The sequence below is a fragment of the Dipodomys merriami genome, unplaced genomic scaffold (genome assembly GCF_024711535.1).
Source record: "Dipodomys merriami isolate MVZ:Mamm:240054 unplaced genomic scaffold, mDipMer1.0.p SCAF_8, whole genome shotgun sequence".
Taxonomy (NCBI): domain Eukaryota; kingdom Metazoa; phylum Chordata; class Mammalia; order Rodentia; family Heteromyidae; genus Dipodomys; species Dipodomys merriami.
In genome coordinates this window covers 11813922-11832482 of record NW_027206401.1, presented here as the reverse complement: position 1 = coordinate 11832482, position 18561 = coordinate 11813922, and the positions used below count along the sequence as shown (strand labels likewise).

Sequence of the window (18561 nt, the reverse complement as noted above, 5' to 3'; positions counted from 1 at the left end):
TATCAGGTCTAGAAGCTTTCTGGTGAAATCTGAAAAGTTCAGGGTCATTTTATCTGCACATAGGAATAATTGGACCTTTTCTTTTCCTATTTGAATTCCTTTTATTTCTTTCTCCTACTTTCTTGCTCTTGCGAGGAATTCTACCATATTTAGTAAGAGCAGAGAGAGTGGATACAATTGTTTCTTGTGTGACTTTTAGAGTAAATGATTTGTTTTTCCCATAGATATGGTGTTGACCATATGTTTGTCATTTATAGTCTTAAGTTCAGGTTCATTCTTTCTAAGTTGATTTAGAGCTTCTATAATAAAAGGATGTTGAATTTGTTAAAAGCTTTTTCTGTTATCAGTTGAAATGATTATGTGATTTTTGTTGTTGCACTTTTTTGTCTCCCATTCTGGGGTCTGAACTTGGGGTTCCATACTTGTTTGCTCCTACCTGGCACTCTACTATTTGAACTATGTCTTCAAGCCAGCTTTTGCTTCCTGGCCTGACTTTGAGCCTTGATCCTCAGATCTCAGCCTCCTGAGAACCTAGGATACCAGGTAGTAGCCACTAGCAACCAACACATTAAAAAAAATTTTGTCAAACAATTCTAATATCCTTGGAATGAAACGAAACGAACTTAATTGTAGTTTATGATCTTTTTAATGTGGTTAAATTCACTTTGAAGAAATGTGAGAATATTTACATAAATCTTCAACAAACAGATGGGTTTCTGTCTCCCCCACACTCCCCCTTTGGTGTGTCTACATTCTGGAATAAATGTTATACTAGCTTCACTGAGTGAATTTGGTAGTGTTTCCTTCCTGTCCATTTCATGGAAGAGTTCGAGAAACACTGACACTAGTTCTTCTGTAAAAGTCTTAAAAGAATTTGCCATGAGGAGGGATGGGGGGTACAGGGGGAAGATGGGAAGGGATAGGATGGGGAAACAAAGGAGGCAACAATGCTTGGTAAAAAAATGTACTCATTATCTTGCCCATGTAATTGTAACTCCTCTGTACAGTATTTTCACAATAAAAAAAGAATTTGCTATGAATCTTATTAGATCCTGGGCTTTTCTTCATTGGAAAACTTTTATTACTTTTTTAATCTTATCTTTGTTTAAGTGGTTTATATCTTCTTGGTTTTAGTAGGTCAATTGTATCTAGAAACTGTAAAGATTTTTTTAAAAAAATCATTAATTTCTGCCATAATCTTTATTAGCCTATCTTCATTGTATAAGCAGGGTCTCATTGTGACTTTCCCACATACATAAACAATGTATACCAATCTACCACTATCATTCTATCCCTATTTTCCCACCCCTGGTTAAAACCATCTCAACGTTTCAATGTTCTATTTTCATACGTGCAAAGAACATAGACCATATCTGTCCTCATTCATATTGTTTGTGAATTTTGGCTTTGCCTTGTTCCTGGTTTTCTAGAAGTGTGAGGTGGGAAGAATGTGTATTATACAGCTGCAGGATGGGAATACCTTATAGATTCCTAAGTCCATTTGGTAGCCTATGGTATCATTTAGTTGAGGTTTCTTTGTTGACTGTTTATTTGGTGGTATGACTTATCTATTGATGAGTAGGGTATTGAAGCCTTCCGCTGGGGTCTATCAGTGCATGGAAATCCAGTAATATTTGTTAAATTATCCTAGAAATTCCGTTACTTGGTGTCTATGTTCATTGTTTCTCTGCATGCATCATTCCTTGTAGTAATACGAAGTAATCTTTGTCTTTTCTGATTCAGTTAGAAGTCTATCCAACTTAAATATAGCAACTCCTGTCAACTGTTGAGGTCCATTTGCTTGAAAATTCTTTTTTCATTTTCCCTAAGCTTTTGGCAGCAATAGGTGCTTATTTTTTTGTTGGTCGTGGGGCCTGGGCACTGTCCCTCAGCTCTTCAGCTCACAGCAAGCACTCTACCACTTGAGCCACAGCGCCACTTCCGGCTGAAGAATCGAACCCAGGGTCTCATGCATGCAAGGCAAGCACTCTCCCACTGAGCCACCTTTCCAGCCCAATATGTATTTATTATAGGCAAAAATTGGTTGGGTCCTACTTTTCTAATCCAAGTTGCTATTCTACATCTTTTCACTGGAAAATTGAAACCATTAATACTCAATATTAATATTAAAAGATGTGCTGTATTTACTGTCCTTTTGATACTTTCCTGTTTTCCATTCTTCCTTTGCTAAATTACTCATCTAATAGAGTTTATGGTTTCCTGTTTTTGTTTCTATTTTCTCCTTCTGTAAGATTCCTTTGCTTCTTTTGCTGATTTAGTAGTTTTGTGGCAGTCTAAACTAAGGTTAGGGAAGTGGCGCTGTGGCTCAAGTGGTAGAGCGCTTGCCTTGCGCTGCGCAAGGACAGTGCCCAAGCCCAGAATTCAAGCCCCACGACTGACAAAAAAAACAAACAAAAAACCCCCCCTAAGGTTAGAACCAAGGCTGTATTCATAAAATAATAGATAATGGGAGAGAAAAGCAGCCTTGTTATTAATCAACCTTTCTAGGAGCTAAGCACTCAGGAGAACATTTTTGTTTTTCCAAAGTCGGGAAACAACTCAATTCAGATTGTGAATCCAGAAAAATATTCGGGCTATATAAGTAAGTCTTATTCCTGAAAGATGGAAAAACTAGACACTGGACACAGTAGTAGTTCTTCAGACACATTAAGTGTCTTCTCAACCCTGTACACCTAAAAACATAGATAGAGGTCGGGGGAGGGGGTGGCACAGCAAAGTATAGGCACAACTTTAAACAGGCCAACCATGGGTGCATAATGCAGTAAAAGAAAATAGAAGGGGTAACATTGTCCAAAAAGGAATGTACTCTTCACCTGACATGTAACTGTAACCCCTCTGGACATCACCTATATATTAATGACCTTTATAATAATAGAAGTTAAAATATTAAGCATACTGTATTTTTTGTTGTTGTTGTTGGTTATGGGGCTTAAACTCTGGGCCTGGGCACTGTCCCTCAGCTCTTCTGCTCAAGGCAAGCACTCTACCATTTGTTGAGCCACAGTGCCACTTCTGGTTTTCTGGTGGTTACTTGGAGGTAAGAGTCTTTGGAACTTTCCTGCCCAGTCTAGCTTTGAATCCTCTTATCTTAGCCTCCTGAGTAGCTATAATTACAGGTGTGAGTTGCCAACATCCGGCTCATACTGCATTTTTTTTTTTTTTGGTCGGTTGAGGGGCTTGAACTCTGGGCTTGGGTGCTATCCCTCAGCTCTTCAGATCAAGGTGAGCGCTCTACCACTTAAGCCACAGTGCCACTTCTGGTTTTTGAGTGGTTTATTGGAGTTAAGAGTCTCATGGAGTTTCCTGCCCATGCTGGCTTTGAACCTCGATCCTCAGATCTCAGCCTCCTGAGTAGCTAGGATTACAGGCGTGAGCCATCAGCGCCCAGCTAATACTGCATTTTTTGTATCAGCTACACAGTAGCCTACTGCAGTCCAAATACAAGGCTGTAAGTACTCCAAAAGAACAACAAAAAGACATAAAGATAATGGCAATGCTTGAAATAGGAAAACTTTTGTTCATGTTGATTTAAGATAAAACATTTACTTATGTTGACATGAAATGGTAAGCATTTCATGAGCTAGATTGCAAATAAAGGAAATCATGACAACTTTGTAACTTGTAAAAATTAATTTACTCAAATGACACTAAATGGAGCTTAATAATGAAGGTTTTAATTTGGAAATATGAAGGAAGCCTTTAACTTATTTACTGGGTTCATATTAGAAAAAAATGAAAACATTTTACTGGGTTACACTATAATTAGTTTCTTTTAACCTAAGTAGTTACTATCATATATATTTTCCTCAAAACATCAAAATGTATCATAAAATTTCAGAGATGAGTAAAATTAATTAATTTTTTTAAAAAACAATAAAATAAGTAGTTTAAAAGTCAATTTTCTGCTAGGTGTCAGAAGTTCTGTAATTCTAGTTACTTAGAGACTAAAATCTGAGGTTTGAGGTTCAAAGTCAGCCTAATTTGTTAGATTCTTGCCCCCCAATTAACCACTTCAATCCAGAAGTAGAGGTATGGCTCCAGTAGTAGACTGGCAGCCTTGACTAAAAATGTCAAGCCACAGCACGAGGGGCTAAGTTCAAGCCCCAGTACTGATACCAAAAAAAGAAAAGAAAAAAAAACCAATCTTCCTCACATAATTCAAAGATCTGAATTTTACTTTTTTTTATTATCCCAGCAAATGTTACACTAGAGGAAATGATTGGGAAAATACAAACAGACTTATTAAAAACACCGACTGATTATTCATTCTATTACATTCAGAAGTATGCAAAAACAATTATTATATTGCAAAGCTGTAGGTCCTTTTCTAACAAAGCATTATAAAACCGTAGTGTTGTCATTGATTGCATTTTAATACAAAATACTTATATACACAATACAATATAAAAGTAAACTGTGTAGTGCCTTCCACAAAAGATATATTAAGGCGCTTTACAAATATATCAATATGTTGACCCGAATTACTTTTTGCTTTAGATTAAAACAAACAGGCTAAATGTTTCACTTTAAATACCAAAGGGATTCTTTTTTATTAAAGAAAAATTTCTAAAGTACCTTGGGTAACAGCAGCAGCAATATCTAAAGATCCTCCCACTGTATTTTCTAAGTTCTAACATATTAAGTCAGAATAAAACAAATTTTCACTCACAGTTTTGCACTTTGCAACAGCAGAAGGTAATAACTTTTTAAAAAAGTCAATCTCAAAGTGACTTCTTAGTCATACATTCTAGTTTCTATTACAGATGAGAAGGTAGAAAAGATACAGCAATAGGGCCTGCCTTAGGATGTCACTGGACAATACGTAACAGTAACTACAATTACATAATTAGAGAACACATTTTATAAATACTATTTGATATGCATATAAAAAGGGTTAAGTATAAGAAAGACAGCAAGCTTTTAAATGAGAAATTTTCTTTTAAAAAGAAAACATAGAACCAATGTTTTCATGCCATTTCAACTGAGAGTATCTCGATTTTTTTTTTTTAATGTTGTTCTTGCCTTTTTAATCAGCAAGCACCAGATACTATACTGGAAGAACTGGCTATAACTGGGGAATAAGACAGCTAGCAAGTATATCCATACTACTAAATTGCAGATACCTATGGCTTGTATACTGCTTGTACAGTCAGAGGAAATGTAAAGGGCTACAAAATTGTGGTGTTTCTTACCTTTGAGGAAAATACAGTATTGACTGTGAGGAAGTGAAACAGCACCTTAGTTTTCCCTTAATGTAAATGTAACAAAGTTAGTGTTCTACTGCATTGCACCATAGGCCAGAATTAAAACAAAGACCATTTAAACAAATCTGACTGAAAAAGTTCAAAGGACAAGAGGGATATCTTATAAATGTGAGTGCCAAGCTAAAAATTCTTGAATTATTTTGCTTTGCATATTTTACAGGATTAATCAAATGCTCCACAAAGTAAAAATCACCATTTTATGATAGTACATTTATTTTTATGATTCTAATTAGAAATCTATCATAAATATTTCTGAATTAAGCCTGTAATGAACCCAACATTAGTGACCTCACAATGCTGTTCAAACCTCTTAGTGTTGTACCAGCTATGGATCTTTCCTACCACATACTGTCAGTACGAACACAAGATGTGCCAAAGCTAGGCACCAGTGGCTCATGTCTATAAGCCTAGCTTCAGGAGGCTGAGATCTGAGGCTTGTGTTTCAAAGCCAACCCAGGCAGGAAAGTTCGTGACTCTGGCCTCCAATAAACCATTCAGAAAACTGGAAGTGGGGCTGTGGCTCAAGTGATAGAGCCCTAGCCTTGAAGAGCAGAGGGACAGCGCACAGACCCAGAGTTCAAGCCCCACAACTGACAAAAAAAAAAGTGCCAATCTGAATACTAATCAGTAAATTAAAAGAACTTACTTTAAGATACCAATTTTCTTACAGGACAGAGTTCCTTAAGAGTCTATGACAGGTCTCAACGTATACTGAATCTCTACAAATTGCAAACCGATTTTATGTATGTGTTGATATGCATGATTTCCCACAGAGCCTTTAGTACACTGTCAAAAGAACTAGTAACTTCAAAGGCTGATGGCTAGAAACTGAGCACTAACAGTGCAATCTTGCTGGAACCGCTTTACCTTTAATTTTACTACAACATGGTTTCCACTAGCTTTTATGAAGAAAGCTAACATTTTGAAATATCAGGGCTGGGAAGGTGGCTCAGTGGTAGAGTGCTTGCCTTGCATGCATGAGGCCCTGGGTTCGATTCCTCAGCACCACATAAGTAGAAAAACCCAGAAGTAGCGCTGTGGTCAAAGTGGTAGAGCACTAGCCTTGAGATGACGAGCTGAGGGATAGTGCCCAGACCGAGTTCAGGCCCCACGAACAAAAACAAAAAAAAGAAAAATCACTAAAATTATACCTCTTACCAGCAAACACTAAGGCTTGATAAAGCAATTTGTAAAACTAACAAAGCTTAAGATAAGGAAATGAGATATAAACCTATAGTAAAGTCAGAAGAGAGCCTGATTCACCTTTCTAGACAATAATTTCTGTGTATTTTGATATGGAACCACAATTCCGCCTTAGAATCTAAACATTATATAAATGGGAATATTCAAAAACATTAAATAAGAGGTCCTGAGTTTTCTAAGACCACTATGTAACTTTTCCTAATTAGCAACAGCCATTTTAATTAAGTTAACAATTCTTACCATTAACCTATCCTTAGGTAAAATACTGCCAAATAGCCACACTTTATTTTGTCAGTAATAATTTGTTCATTTAATATTATTTTGAAAGAGGAAATCTATAGCATTAATGACATATCAAGACTATTCTGTTCTTTTATTGCAATGCTGAGGATTGAACCCAGGACCTCGTGCATGCTAGGCAAGTGCTCTACTACTGAGCTACATCCCCAGCTCCATGGAAAAATATTAAGTGACTATCAAAAATAATTGCTAACCAAAACTATAAACTGAATATTTGTTTACTAAGCATAGAAACATTTTCCTAATTTCAATGTGAAAACATGAAAGAAAGACCATAACTTTTAGTATTTGAAATTATTGACTTATGGCAACTTTGTTCCCTTTTAAAAACTGGAAGCAGCTTTAAGATCAACATGGAGTCAAAATTAGTAGTGCTATCGCTTCTTTTAAAGCCAATAGTTACTGAGAAGAAAACTAGGAGATTAACTATTCTGGTAAGGAGGAGTGATGAACATTTTCACTCTGTATGTTTTAGCTCCAGGATGTGACTTAGACAGATTATCATTAGCCTGGGAATACTCTCCAAAATGATGGCTTAATTTTTTAAGCTTTTTTTTGTACCAAAAATAAGGTTACAGGAGAAAAAAAGCTCTGCAAATATGGGTATGTTTCATATTTGGTTAAAGCAAGATAAACTGTCTTTCAAAAAATTTAAAAAACCCTTGAATTTTAAAATTATTTAGTATATATACAAATAGATACCAGGCTTCTCCTTTTAAACACAATACTATTTTTTAAGTACTTTAAGTACCAAAAACTGACTATAATATTCAATTCATAATTTACTTTTCTTATAACAGTTTTTTTCTAAATTACTGATTAAAAGGGGTGGAATAAATTAACATTTTAAAAGGAGTCCCCATAATTTAGGAAAATAAAAATATTGTGCAGAGTACAGGTATATAGCTCTGCCACATTTGCATACATTTATTCTCAAAACTTCAAAAATTCCTGCATTTCAGGCCTTTTTGCAAATCTTCATTACGATTTTTCCTAATATGTTAAACATACACTAGATCACGATTTTTTATCTCTGAGCCTGTATGTTGATCATCTTCATCGGACTGTTGCTCTGAGCCTTGTGAATTAATATATTCATATTCAATAGGCTTTGGATAATTATATGGGTAGCCATTGTCATCAAAAAACCTCCGAAAGGTAAATTCATAGAAAGCATGTTCAGGGTGTTTTCCATTTTTGTACCATCCATTGAGAGTGTCATTTACGTTTTCTTCCTCATTATCTTCACTCCACAATTTATCAGGATCAACAGGGTCAAAATTTGATGTGTCTGTTGGGTGTGTGATTTTGGGAATATATGAAGCTGATTGCTGTCGCAGATCACTGGAGAAATCTATTGTTTTAAAAAATGGATGAGCTTTTATTTCATCAGCACCATTCTTCCCTAAGCGGTCTTCTGGTCCTCGGCAAAGTTTGATAATTAGATCAGATGCTTCAGGACTTAATTTGGCTTGTGGTGGAATGTGGAGAGAAGTCTGCCAGTTGATAACCTTTAAAAAGTTAAAAAAAATTTAGCTTCAAGTACCACAACACAAACTAATAGACAAGTAAAATTGCTAGGAAGAGAGGAAAACTAAAATTTCTTCTGAGTTTTATACCAAATATCTTATTGGGCTATTTAAAAAAATAGTAACATAGCCAGGAGCCAGTGGCTCACGCCTGTCAATCCTAGCTACTCAGGAGGCTGAGATCTGAGGTGTGCAGTTCAAAGCCAGCCCGGGCAGGAAAGTACGTGAGACTCTCACCTCCAATAAAAACCACTAGAAAACCGGAAGTGGCGCTGTGGCTCAAGAGGTAAAGTGCTTGCCTTGAGCTGAAGAGTGCAAGGAGAGCGCCCAAGACCAGAGTTCAAGCCCCATGACTGACCAAAAAATAATAATAATAATAATAATAATAAAAACATAATAACTTACATGCTATTTTACCACTCTAGACCATTACTAATAAATTAATGCTGGAAAAAAACTTTTCTCCTATCTTTTCCTCTCAAATAGCAAATGTATACCATGAGACTGTCAATAAGGTTTTTTTTGTTTTTGTTTTTTTTTTTGGTCCGGTGGTGGGGCCTGAACTCTGGGCCTGGGCGCTGTGCAGCTGCTCAAGGCTAGCGCTCTACCACTTAGCCACAGCGCCACTTCCGGCTATTTTCTTTTTGCTTATGTGGTGCTGATGAATCGAACTGAAGGCCTCATGCATGCAGGGCAAGCACTCTACCACCAAGCCACCTTCCCAGCCCTGTCAGTAAGTTTTTACTGCCTCTGTTAACCTTCCGGTAGAAACTACTACTTTACTACTACTACTACTACTACTAACTACTACTACTACTACTACTACTCCTCTGCCTCTCCTGCATCACATATTTACTTCTACTATGTATTTCTAATACTTTGCATGTGTGCTGGTACTGAAGCTTGAACTCAGAACCTCAAACTCACTTGGCTTTCTTGTTCACAGTTGGTACTCTATCATTGAATCACTCCTCCAGTCTAGAATTTTGCTGGTTAATTGGAGATGGAATCTGAAAGACTTTTCTGTCCAGGCTGCAATCTTTACTGACTTGTTTCCTTACTGTTGAGTGTTCTTTATATATTTGATTGTATTTCGTTTGTTTGTTTTTTGTTTTTTGCTGGTCCTGGAGCCTGAACTCAGGGTCTGGGCACTGTCCTTGGGCCTCTCTGTGCTCAAGGCTAGAGCTCTAGCACTTGAGGCACAGTATCACTTCCAGCTTTTTCTGTCTATGTTGTACTGAGAAATCAAACCCAGGGCTACATGCATGCTAGGCAAACACTCTATTGCTAAGCCACATTCCCAGCCCTTTGACTGTATTTCTAGTAAAGGGAAAATCCTTTCTTCTTTCCTGCCTTCTCTCCTCTCTCTTCTATCTTCCTCCTCCCACATATACAAATATACTTACACATACACACACACACACACACATATACACACAAATATATCAATGTATTTATATGATATTAAAGATATAATATACAAGCCTGATAAAACATGTTATCAGCTGGATAACACTGTAAGAAGTTCTAGTGGGGTGCTGGTGGTTCATGCTTGTAATCCTACTACTTAGGAGGCTGAGATCCAGCCAGTAGGAAAAGTTTGTAACACCTCATCTCCAAAACAATAAAAACAGAGCTGGAAGTATGACTCAAATTGTAGACCACCAGCTAGACAAGCAAACAAGCAAATCAAGTGCAAGGCCAAGGCCTAGTACTGCATACCCACCCCACCCCACCCCCACCAAAAAAAAAAAGAAATTGCAAAAGATGTTTTAAAATATTAAAAGCTATGAAAGAGGTAGTTACACCTTGGGTTATGTTACAGAAAAAATGTTAAGACACACTCAAAGACTAAGAATGATCCAGAGTTAACCAAGCTTCAGAAAGAAAGCTGTGAAACACAGAAGAAAAGGAATACATTCCAAATCAAGGGGATGGGATATATAAAGAAAAGGATGACACTGGGTACTGGTGGCTCATGCTTGTAATCCTACTCAGGAGGATAAAATCTGAGGATCACAGTTCAATGCCAGCCCAGGCAGAAACGTCCAAGAGACTATCTTCAACTAACCAGCAAAAAAGGTGGACTGAAGGCTTAGCTCAACTGGTATAGTGCCATCTGTGAACAAAAAAGCTAAAAAATGAGTCTAGGGTTCTGAGGTCAAAATTCTGATACCAGTACACACACGAAAAAAGAATAGCATTCATCTAGCTAGCCTTGAACTCTTTTTTTTTTTTTTTTTTTTTTGGTCCAATCCTGGGGCTTGAACTCTGGGCCTGGGTGCTGTCCCTGAGCTCCTTTTGGTTCAAGGCTAGTTAGTACTCTACCACTTAAGCCACAGCTCCATGTCCAGCTCTTTCTGTAATTCAGTTGAGATAAGAGTCTCACAGGGCTGAGAAGGTGGCTCAGTGGTAGAGTGCTTGCCTTGCATGCATGAGGCCCTGGGTTCGATTCCTCAGCACCACATAAGCAAAAAGAAAAAAGCCGGAAGTGGCACTGTGGCTCAAGTGGTAGAGCGCTAGCCTTGAGCTGAAGAGCTGAGGCACAGCGCCCAGGCCCAGAGTTCAGGCCCCACGACCGGACCAAAAAAAAAAAAGAGTCTCACAGATTTTCTTGCCCAGGCTAGCTTTGTACCACAATCCTCCAATCTCAGCCTCTTAAGTAGCTAGCATTATAGGTGTGAGCCACTAGTGCTTGGCTTGGCCTTGAACTCTTGCTCTTGATTCTCCTTCCCTAACCTCTAAGGTAGCTGAGATTACAGGTTTGCATCACAATGTCCAGCTAAAAATTCAGTCTTTAACTTCTCTGTGAAATACAGGTTGAACACCTCTAATCCACAAATCCAAAATGCGAAATACTCTAAAATACAAAACTTTTGGAGTGCTGATGTGATGGTCCTGATTCCATACCTCATGATAATCAGAGTAAAAAAAAGGGCACAAGGCCCTTTATATAAAAAGTAAAATTAAATTAAAAAAATAAAAGTACATTAAAATATTGCACAAAATTGTCTTCAGGCTATGTGTCTAATGGGCCTATCAAACATAAATGGGTTTCATGTTTAGACTTGGGTCTCATCCCTAATATTACATCATGTATATGCAAATATTCAAAAATTTGAAAAAAATGTGCAATACTTCAAGCCTCAGATAGTTTACATAAAGAATATATACAGAAGTACTGTTTTGTGCTGTACATAAAGGTCTCTGGTTCAGGAACTTTGTGAGAATTCTTTTGATATAGATTCTATACCTTACCTTCATTTGTGTTTCTAATGGTGTTTGTGCCAAGAAAGGAGGTTGTCCCACCAACATTTCAAAAAGAATAACACCAACACTCCACCAATCACATAACTGTGTATATCCTAAGGTAAGATACCAAAACTACAGTTATTCATAAGTACTCTTTAAATATGCTCAGAATTCATTAAATCAACATTAAACCATCAGTTTATATTGTCAACTCAATACTTTTATCATAAACTTGAAAAAAAGGCAGTATAAGTTTGACTAATCTAAATGCCTAGTAAGATTATAGGAGACTAAATGACTTCCTTACCTGTTCGTAGCAACACTTCAGGTGCAATATAATTGGGAGTCCCAACCAAAGAATGTGCTAGACATCGCTGGTGCTGGCGTGCAGCTCTCCGCTCTAGGGGCTTTAGTCTGTCTCCACATCGACAGTTCGAAGGATCACCCCATTCATTACTGAAATCCATGCTATCCTGCCGTGGATGGTCACCTGTAAAGAAGAAAACTTAAGTAAAAGCAACAAGGACAAAAACAAAATCTGTTAAACCTTTTATAATCATGCTTTAGGTTGGGTAGTATTTTCCATTGTGAGAAATTAAAATATAAAGTATGCCAAATCACTCATGGTGTTCATTACTAACCAAGGCCTGTTTTCTGAGATACAAAGAAGAAAACTTTTAAACTAAGAAAACACAACACTTGATAATTTACTCAGTATTACATGATGATAATCTAAAACATGGGCTGGTAAACTTACTGTAATTCATACTGCTTTATTATTTCTCTGGACAAAATTTCAAATAAAATTTGATGTGCTTTCATTTATTCGGCAATTGACAATAAATAAGACAAGCATATACTCTTCGTAAGAAAAGAAACACAACAAATAAATACATATGTAGGAAACAATAGTGAAGATGGGTGCCAAGCAAGCACTGGTGGTTATGCCTGTAATCCTACTCAGTAGCTGAGACCTGAAGACCATGGTTTGAAGCCAGCCTGGGCAGTAAGGGCCATGAGACTCTTATTTCTAATTAGACATCAGAAAATTGAAGTGGTGCTGTGGCTCAAAGTGGTAGAATGCTAGTCTTAAGCAAAAGAACTCAGGGACAGCACATAGGGCCCGAGTTTAAACCCCACAACCACAACCACCACTATCAACAAAAATTGAAGATGGGCCTACAGGTATAGCTAAATGGTACAATGCATGTCTGAAGACACACGATCTCTTTAAACAAAAGAACAACAACAACAAAAAACCACACAGAAGAATAGTAGCAGACTAAAGAGACAATTGACCTTCTGAAGCTTGGGCTTAGATTGGATAATTGTTAGGGTTTGTAGGGGAGACAGATTCCAAAACCTCTGGTATGCTGTCCCAGGAAACTAGGTGCTCCTTCTAACTTAGGAGGTATTTAAGATGACATTAAATAAATTTAGAGGGGCTGGGAAGGTGGCTCAGTGGTAGAGTGCTTGCCTTGCATGCATGAGGCCCGGGTTTGATTCCTCAGCACCACATAAGCAGAAAAAAAAAGCTGGAAGTGGTGCTGTGGCTCCAGTGGTAGAGCGCTAGCCTTGAGCTGAAGAGCTGAGGGACAGCGCCCAGGCCCAGAGTTCAGGCCCCATGACTGGCAAAAAATAAAAATAAAAATAAATAAATTAATTGATTAATTTAGATTTGCTCATTAAAAAAAAAAACACAAAAACTAGGCGCCAGTGACTCATACCTGGAATCTAAGCTACTCAGAAGGCTAAGATCTGAGCATTGCAATTCAAAGCCTGCTAAGTTCATAAGACTTTTATCTCCAATTAACCACCAGAAATCCAGAAGTGGAGCTGTGGCTCACGTGGTAGAGTATAAGCCTAGACCAAAAAAAGCACTTAGGCTCTGAGTTCAAGTCCCATGACCAGCACCAAAAAACAAAAACAAAAAAACAAAGAGAAACAGTGAAATGTCCTACAGGTGATGAACCAAGTGTAACTAGATAGATACATTACATTGGGTGGCTGGGGAAGGGTAACTACAATGGTTGGATTTGCTAAGATGTAAAAAACAAGGACAAAAACATGTAAGCCAGGTGAGGATTTCCCTCTGCCTCCCCCCACCCCCCGTCCTGGGGGAAAGTCCTGTTCAAGGTTAGTGATCTACCATTTGAACCACAGCACCACTTCCAACCTTTTCTGAATAGATCATTGAGATGAGAGTCCCATGGACTTTTCTGCCCAGACTGGCTTCAGACTAGGATCCTCAGATCTCAGCCTCCTGAGTATCTAGGATACAAGCATGAGCCAGCAGCACCCAGCTAGGACTTTCTGTAACAAAATCCAATCAATGAAAACTAGTATAGATAATGATGGAGAGGAGAATAGCTAGAAATGGAAAACCCAGTACACATGGGCTACACAGTGAAAAGATTGTGGAGAGTTTGAGACAAAAAAGTAATTTTATTTTTAAAAAGGAAAAGAAAGAAAATTCAGGCCACATTGTAGAGAACAGACTATAGGAATAGTGAAAATAGACCAATCAGGTATACTTGAACTAGCATGGTGATAATGAAGTGCAGAGAAGTGAACAGTTAATAGATTCAGGATATTATATTTTTGAGATGGAATAAACAGGGTTGCTGATGGATGAACTAGATGTGGAGGGTATGGAGGAAAAAATCATTAGGACAAGCCAGGTACCACTAGCTAGCGCCTGTAATCTTAGCTACTAAGGAGGCAAAAATCTGAGGATAGAGGTTTGAAGCCAACCCAGGCAGAAAAATCCATGAGGCAGCTGACTCCAATTAACCAGCAAAAAGCTGTAAGTGGAAGTATACAAGGAGTAGAGCACCACCCTTGAGTTCAAGCCAATGTCAATAAAAAAAAAAAAAAAGACTTGGAAGTCACACACACACACACACACACACACACACACACACACACACACACACACACACACACACACACGAATACAACCAAGGAATATTTTAAATATGAACCCTAAGTAAATACAATAAATACTATCCATTACATATCAATCTGCTTTCCTTCACAGTAGCACAGAAAGTGCTATGTTAATAATACTTTAATTAAATACTTTGGAGGATTGTTGTAAACATTGTTAGAATATACCTACTAGAGAGTAAGTATTCAACAAATGTGAGATCAACTTACACTTCTATTAAGGCTTCAAAGGTTCTTGATGAGGCAGTGTGGTGTAGTACCAAATAACATGGGCCCTGTAATCAGACAAACCTAGGTTCAAAGCCTAGCCCTTACATTTAACTTCTGTCTGACCTTGGGCAAGTACCTTCACCTAAGTAAGCCTCATTTTCTTCAACCTGCTTCACAATGTCATATGATTAAACAGAGTCATGTACATAAAGTGTTTAGAGAAATAGGTGTATGATAGTTATACAAAAAATTCTAAATAGTAAAAAGATAAATAACATATAAAACATAAAATATAAACATGAAGAAATAAAAAGATATAAGAGAAAAATATAAAAGATAAAAAACAAAAGATATTAATATATAAGAATACATATACAATGATTACATTTAAATAAAGTTTCAAGAATAGGAAAGATGTATTATTTAGGGATATATACATATATGACAAAAATGGAGAGATCTAGTCAAATAGTTCTGAAATAATATATAACTTTGAGAAAAAGAGGAAGTGATGGTTTAAGGGCTTATAAAATACTTATTTAACTTATGGACATGGGGCTCCATTTAAAAATTATTTTTAAGGGGCTGGGAAGGTGGCTCAGTGGTAGAGTGCTTTCCTTGCATACATGAGGCCCTGGGTTCGATTTCAGCATCACATAAGCAGAAAAGGCCAGAAGTGGTGCTGTGGCTCAAGTGGTAAAGCACTAGCCTTGAGCTGAATTGCTGAGGGACAGAGCCAGATACCAGTAGTTCACACCTGGAATCCTAGCTACTCAGGAGGCTGAGACCCTGAAGATCTCAGTTCGGGGCCTGCTTGGGCAAAAAGCCTAAGAACTCCATCTCCAATTAACCAACAACAACAAAAATAAGCTGTCCCAACAAAAATCCAGGACTCAGTCAGGCACTCGTGGCTCACGCCTGTAATCCTACCTACTCAGGAAGCTGGGATCTGAGGACTGAAGTTTGAAGCCAACCAGGGCAGGAAACTCCATGAGACTCCTATCTCCAATAAACTGGCCAGAAGTAGAGTTATGGCTCAAGTGGTAGAGCACTAACCTTGAGCAAAAGAAGCTTAGGGACAGAGCCCAAGCCCAGAGTTCAAGCCCCAGGACCCGCAAAAAACAAAAACAAAAACATATCTGAGAGCCGGAGGCTCATGCCTATAATCCCAGCTACTCAGGAGACTGAGATCTGAGGATTGCAGTTCAAAGCCAGCATGGGCAGGAAAGTCCCCGAAACTCTTATCTCCAATTAACCACCAGAAAATTGGAAGTGGCGCTGTGGCTCAAAATGGTAGAGTACTATCCTTCAGCTGAAGAGCTGAGTGCCCAGGCCCAGTTCAAGCCCCAGGACAGACCAAAAAAAAAAAAAAAATGCAGAGCCGGAGGTATGGTTCAAGTGGTAGTATGTCAGCTGTAAACAAGCAAACCCAGTGAGTGTGAGATCTTGAGTTCAAGCCCCATTCCCAGCCTATAAACACACAAATTATTTTTTAAAAGATGCCTTCTACTTCAAAATAAAGTTTTGTTTTGTTTTGTTTTTTGGTCGGTCGTGGGGCTTGAACTCTGGGCTTGGAAGCTGTCCCTGAGCTCTTCAGCTCAAGACTAGCGCCCTACCCCTTGAGCCACAGCGCCACTCCCAAAATAACAAATTTTTACAAAGAAGCTCACTCAAGGTGTTTGGTAGAAAGCCTCAAATGGTAGACTGCCTATTTAGCAAGTGCGATGTCCTGAGTTCAAAACCTACTATGGTTAAAAACAAAACCACACACACACACACACACACACACACACACACACACACACACACACACACACACACACACACACACACACACACACACACACACACACACACACACACACACACACACACACACACACACACACGTTATCTTAAAAATGTTAATAGTGCTAAGTGCAGAAACTGAAGAGAAAGAGTTCAGATATTTAGTCATTTTCACATTTGCAAAGCAGTGCTGCTTTATTCTAAGCAGGAATATTTTAGGATTACAGGACACCAATATTATAAAACATAATGGGTGCTGGTCGCTCATGCCTATAATTCAGATCTCAGAAGGTTGAGATCTGAAGATTGTGGTTTGAAACCAGCCTGGACAGAAAAGTCTGTGAGACTCTTATCTCCAAATAAACCACTAGAAAACTGGAAGCAGTACCATGGCTCAAAGTGGTAGAGTACTATCCTTAAGCAAAAGAGCTCAAAGACGGGGAAAGGGAAAGTGGGAGAAAATAAGGGAGGGGGTACCACTGTTTGTAAAGAAATGTACTCATTACCTTATGTAACTGTAACCTGACTGTATATCACCTTTACAATAAAATTAAATATAAAAAAAAAAGGATCTCATAGACAGTGCCCAGGCCCCCGAGTTCAAGCCCCATGACCACCAGCACCACCACCACCAACACACACACACATACACAGAGCCTCTACCACTGAGGCTCTGGGTTTGATTCCTCAGCACCACATAAACAGGAAAAAAAAAGCCAAAGTGGTGCTGTGGCTCAAGTTATAGAGTGCTAGCCCTGAGCTGAAGAACTGAGGGACAGAGCCCAGGCCCAGAGTTCAGGCCCTACAACCAACAAAACAACAACATCCCCCCAACACACACACACCAAAAAAAGTTAATAGTATTTAGAACATTAAGTACATTCTTTCTTTTTATAAATCTGTAAGTCTATTTATCCAACAGTGAAGACCTGACCCCCTCAGGTCTTCTGGCTCCCATTCAGTGATGACACCATCACAAATTTTACTTAAGTTTTACTGCATAAGTAACATTCTTGTGAACTAAAATAATTTGTGTAAGTTTACTTACCACTCTGGTAGTACTTGGAATCATGTGTCCATCTGAACCCAGTGCACAGGCCAAAGTCAGTCAATTTAATGTGACCATCACGATCAATCAAAATGTTATCAGGCTTAATATCTCTATGAATAAAACCCATTTTATGAACACTTTCAACTGCACAAGTAAGTTCTGCTATATAGAATCGTGCCAGATTTTCTGGAAAGATGCCCATTCTGATTAACAGGCTCATCATATCACCCCCAGGAATGTAGTCCATTACAAAATATAAATTGTCTTTATCTTGGAATGAATAATATAAGCGAACTACCCATTCATTGTCAGCTTCAGCCAGGATATCTCTTTCAGCTTTAACATGAGCAACTTGATTTCGAAGTAGAACATCTTTCTTTCGAAGAGTTTTTGTTGCATACAAAGCCTTAGTATCTACTTTTCTTGCTAGACAGACTTCACCAAATGCTCCTATTCCTAATGTCTTTATCTTCACAAACATAGACTTGTCCATTTTAGCCCTTTTAAGACGGATGTAATTAGACTCTTTCTGGCAAAGCATCTTTCTCATTTGATCCTGGGCATCTTGAGATAATCCAACCTAGGTAAATAAACTACATGTTAAATGAGGAACTTTTTTCTTCAACACTGAATAGTGAGAAATAACTCAGAAAAAAGAAATACAGGCATGTACTTAACGGTTAAAGCATAATCATTTTTTAATAAAGCTGTTAGAAATCTAGAATGTATTTCAGAGAAAATTAATGATCATAAGGGCAGTTTAAGAGATAGTTAACAGGTTGTAAAAGGTAAGCATAGGTGCAAATTTAGCTATAGAGAGCAAGAAAAAAGTATCAATAGTCAGCTTTCTATTCTTCTCTAAAGCATTAAAAACAAAGTTTCCCAATATGCAATAAAACAAATGTCTGTTAACATGCATTCTTAACTCTACATGCAAGCACCCAAACTATAGGATTAGATAGCCTTCGTTAAATCCTCCTTTTTGTGGAATGCC

The 18561-nt window shown here is 37.9% G+C and overlaps 1 protein-coding gene across 1 annotated transcript in view; it reads right to left on the bottom strand.

Moving 5' to 3' along the window:
* Positions 1-4192: 4192 nt before the first annotated feature.
* Lats1 (large tumor suppressor kinase 1) overlaps positions 4193-18561 on the bottom strand; it is a 32298-nt gene continuing 17929 nt past the window's right edge. The window contains exons 5-8 of the mRNA XM_070010991.1: positions 17565-18147; positions 11877-12059; positions 11576-11682; positions 4193-8299 (exon numbers count right to left, since the gene is read on the bottom strand). Of these exons, the coding sequence (XP_069867092.1) occupies positions 7790-8299; positions 11576-11682; positions 11877-12059; positions 17565-18147 (1383 nt within the window). The 3' untranslated portion in view covers positions 4193-7789. The remainder of the gene's footprint in view (positions 8300-11575; positions 11683-11876; positions 12060-17564; positions 18148-18561) is intronic.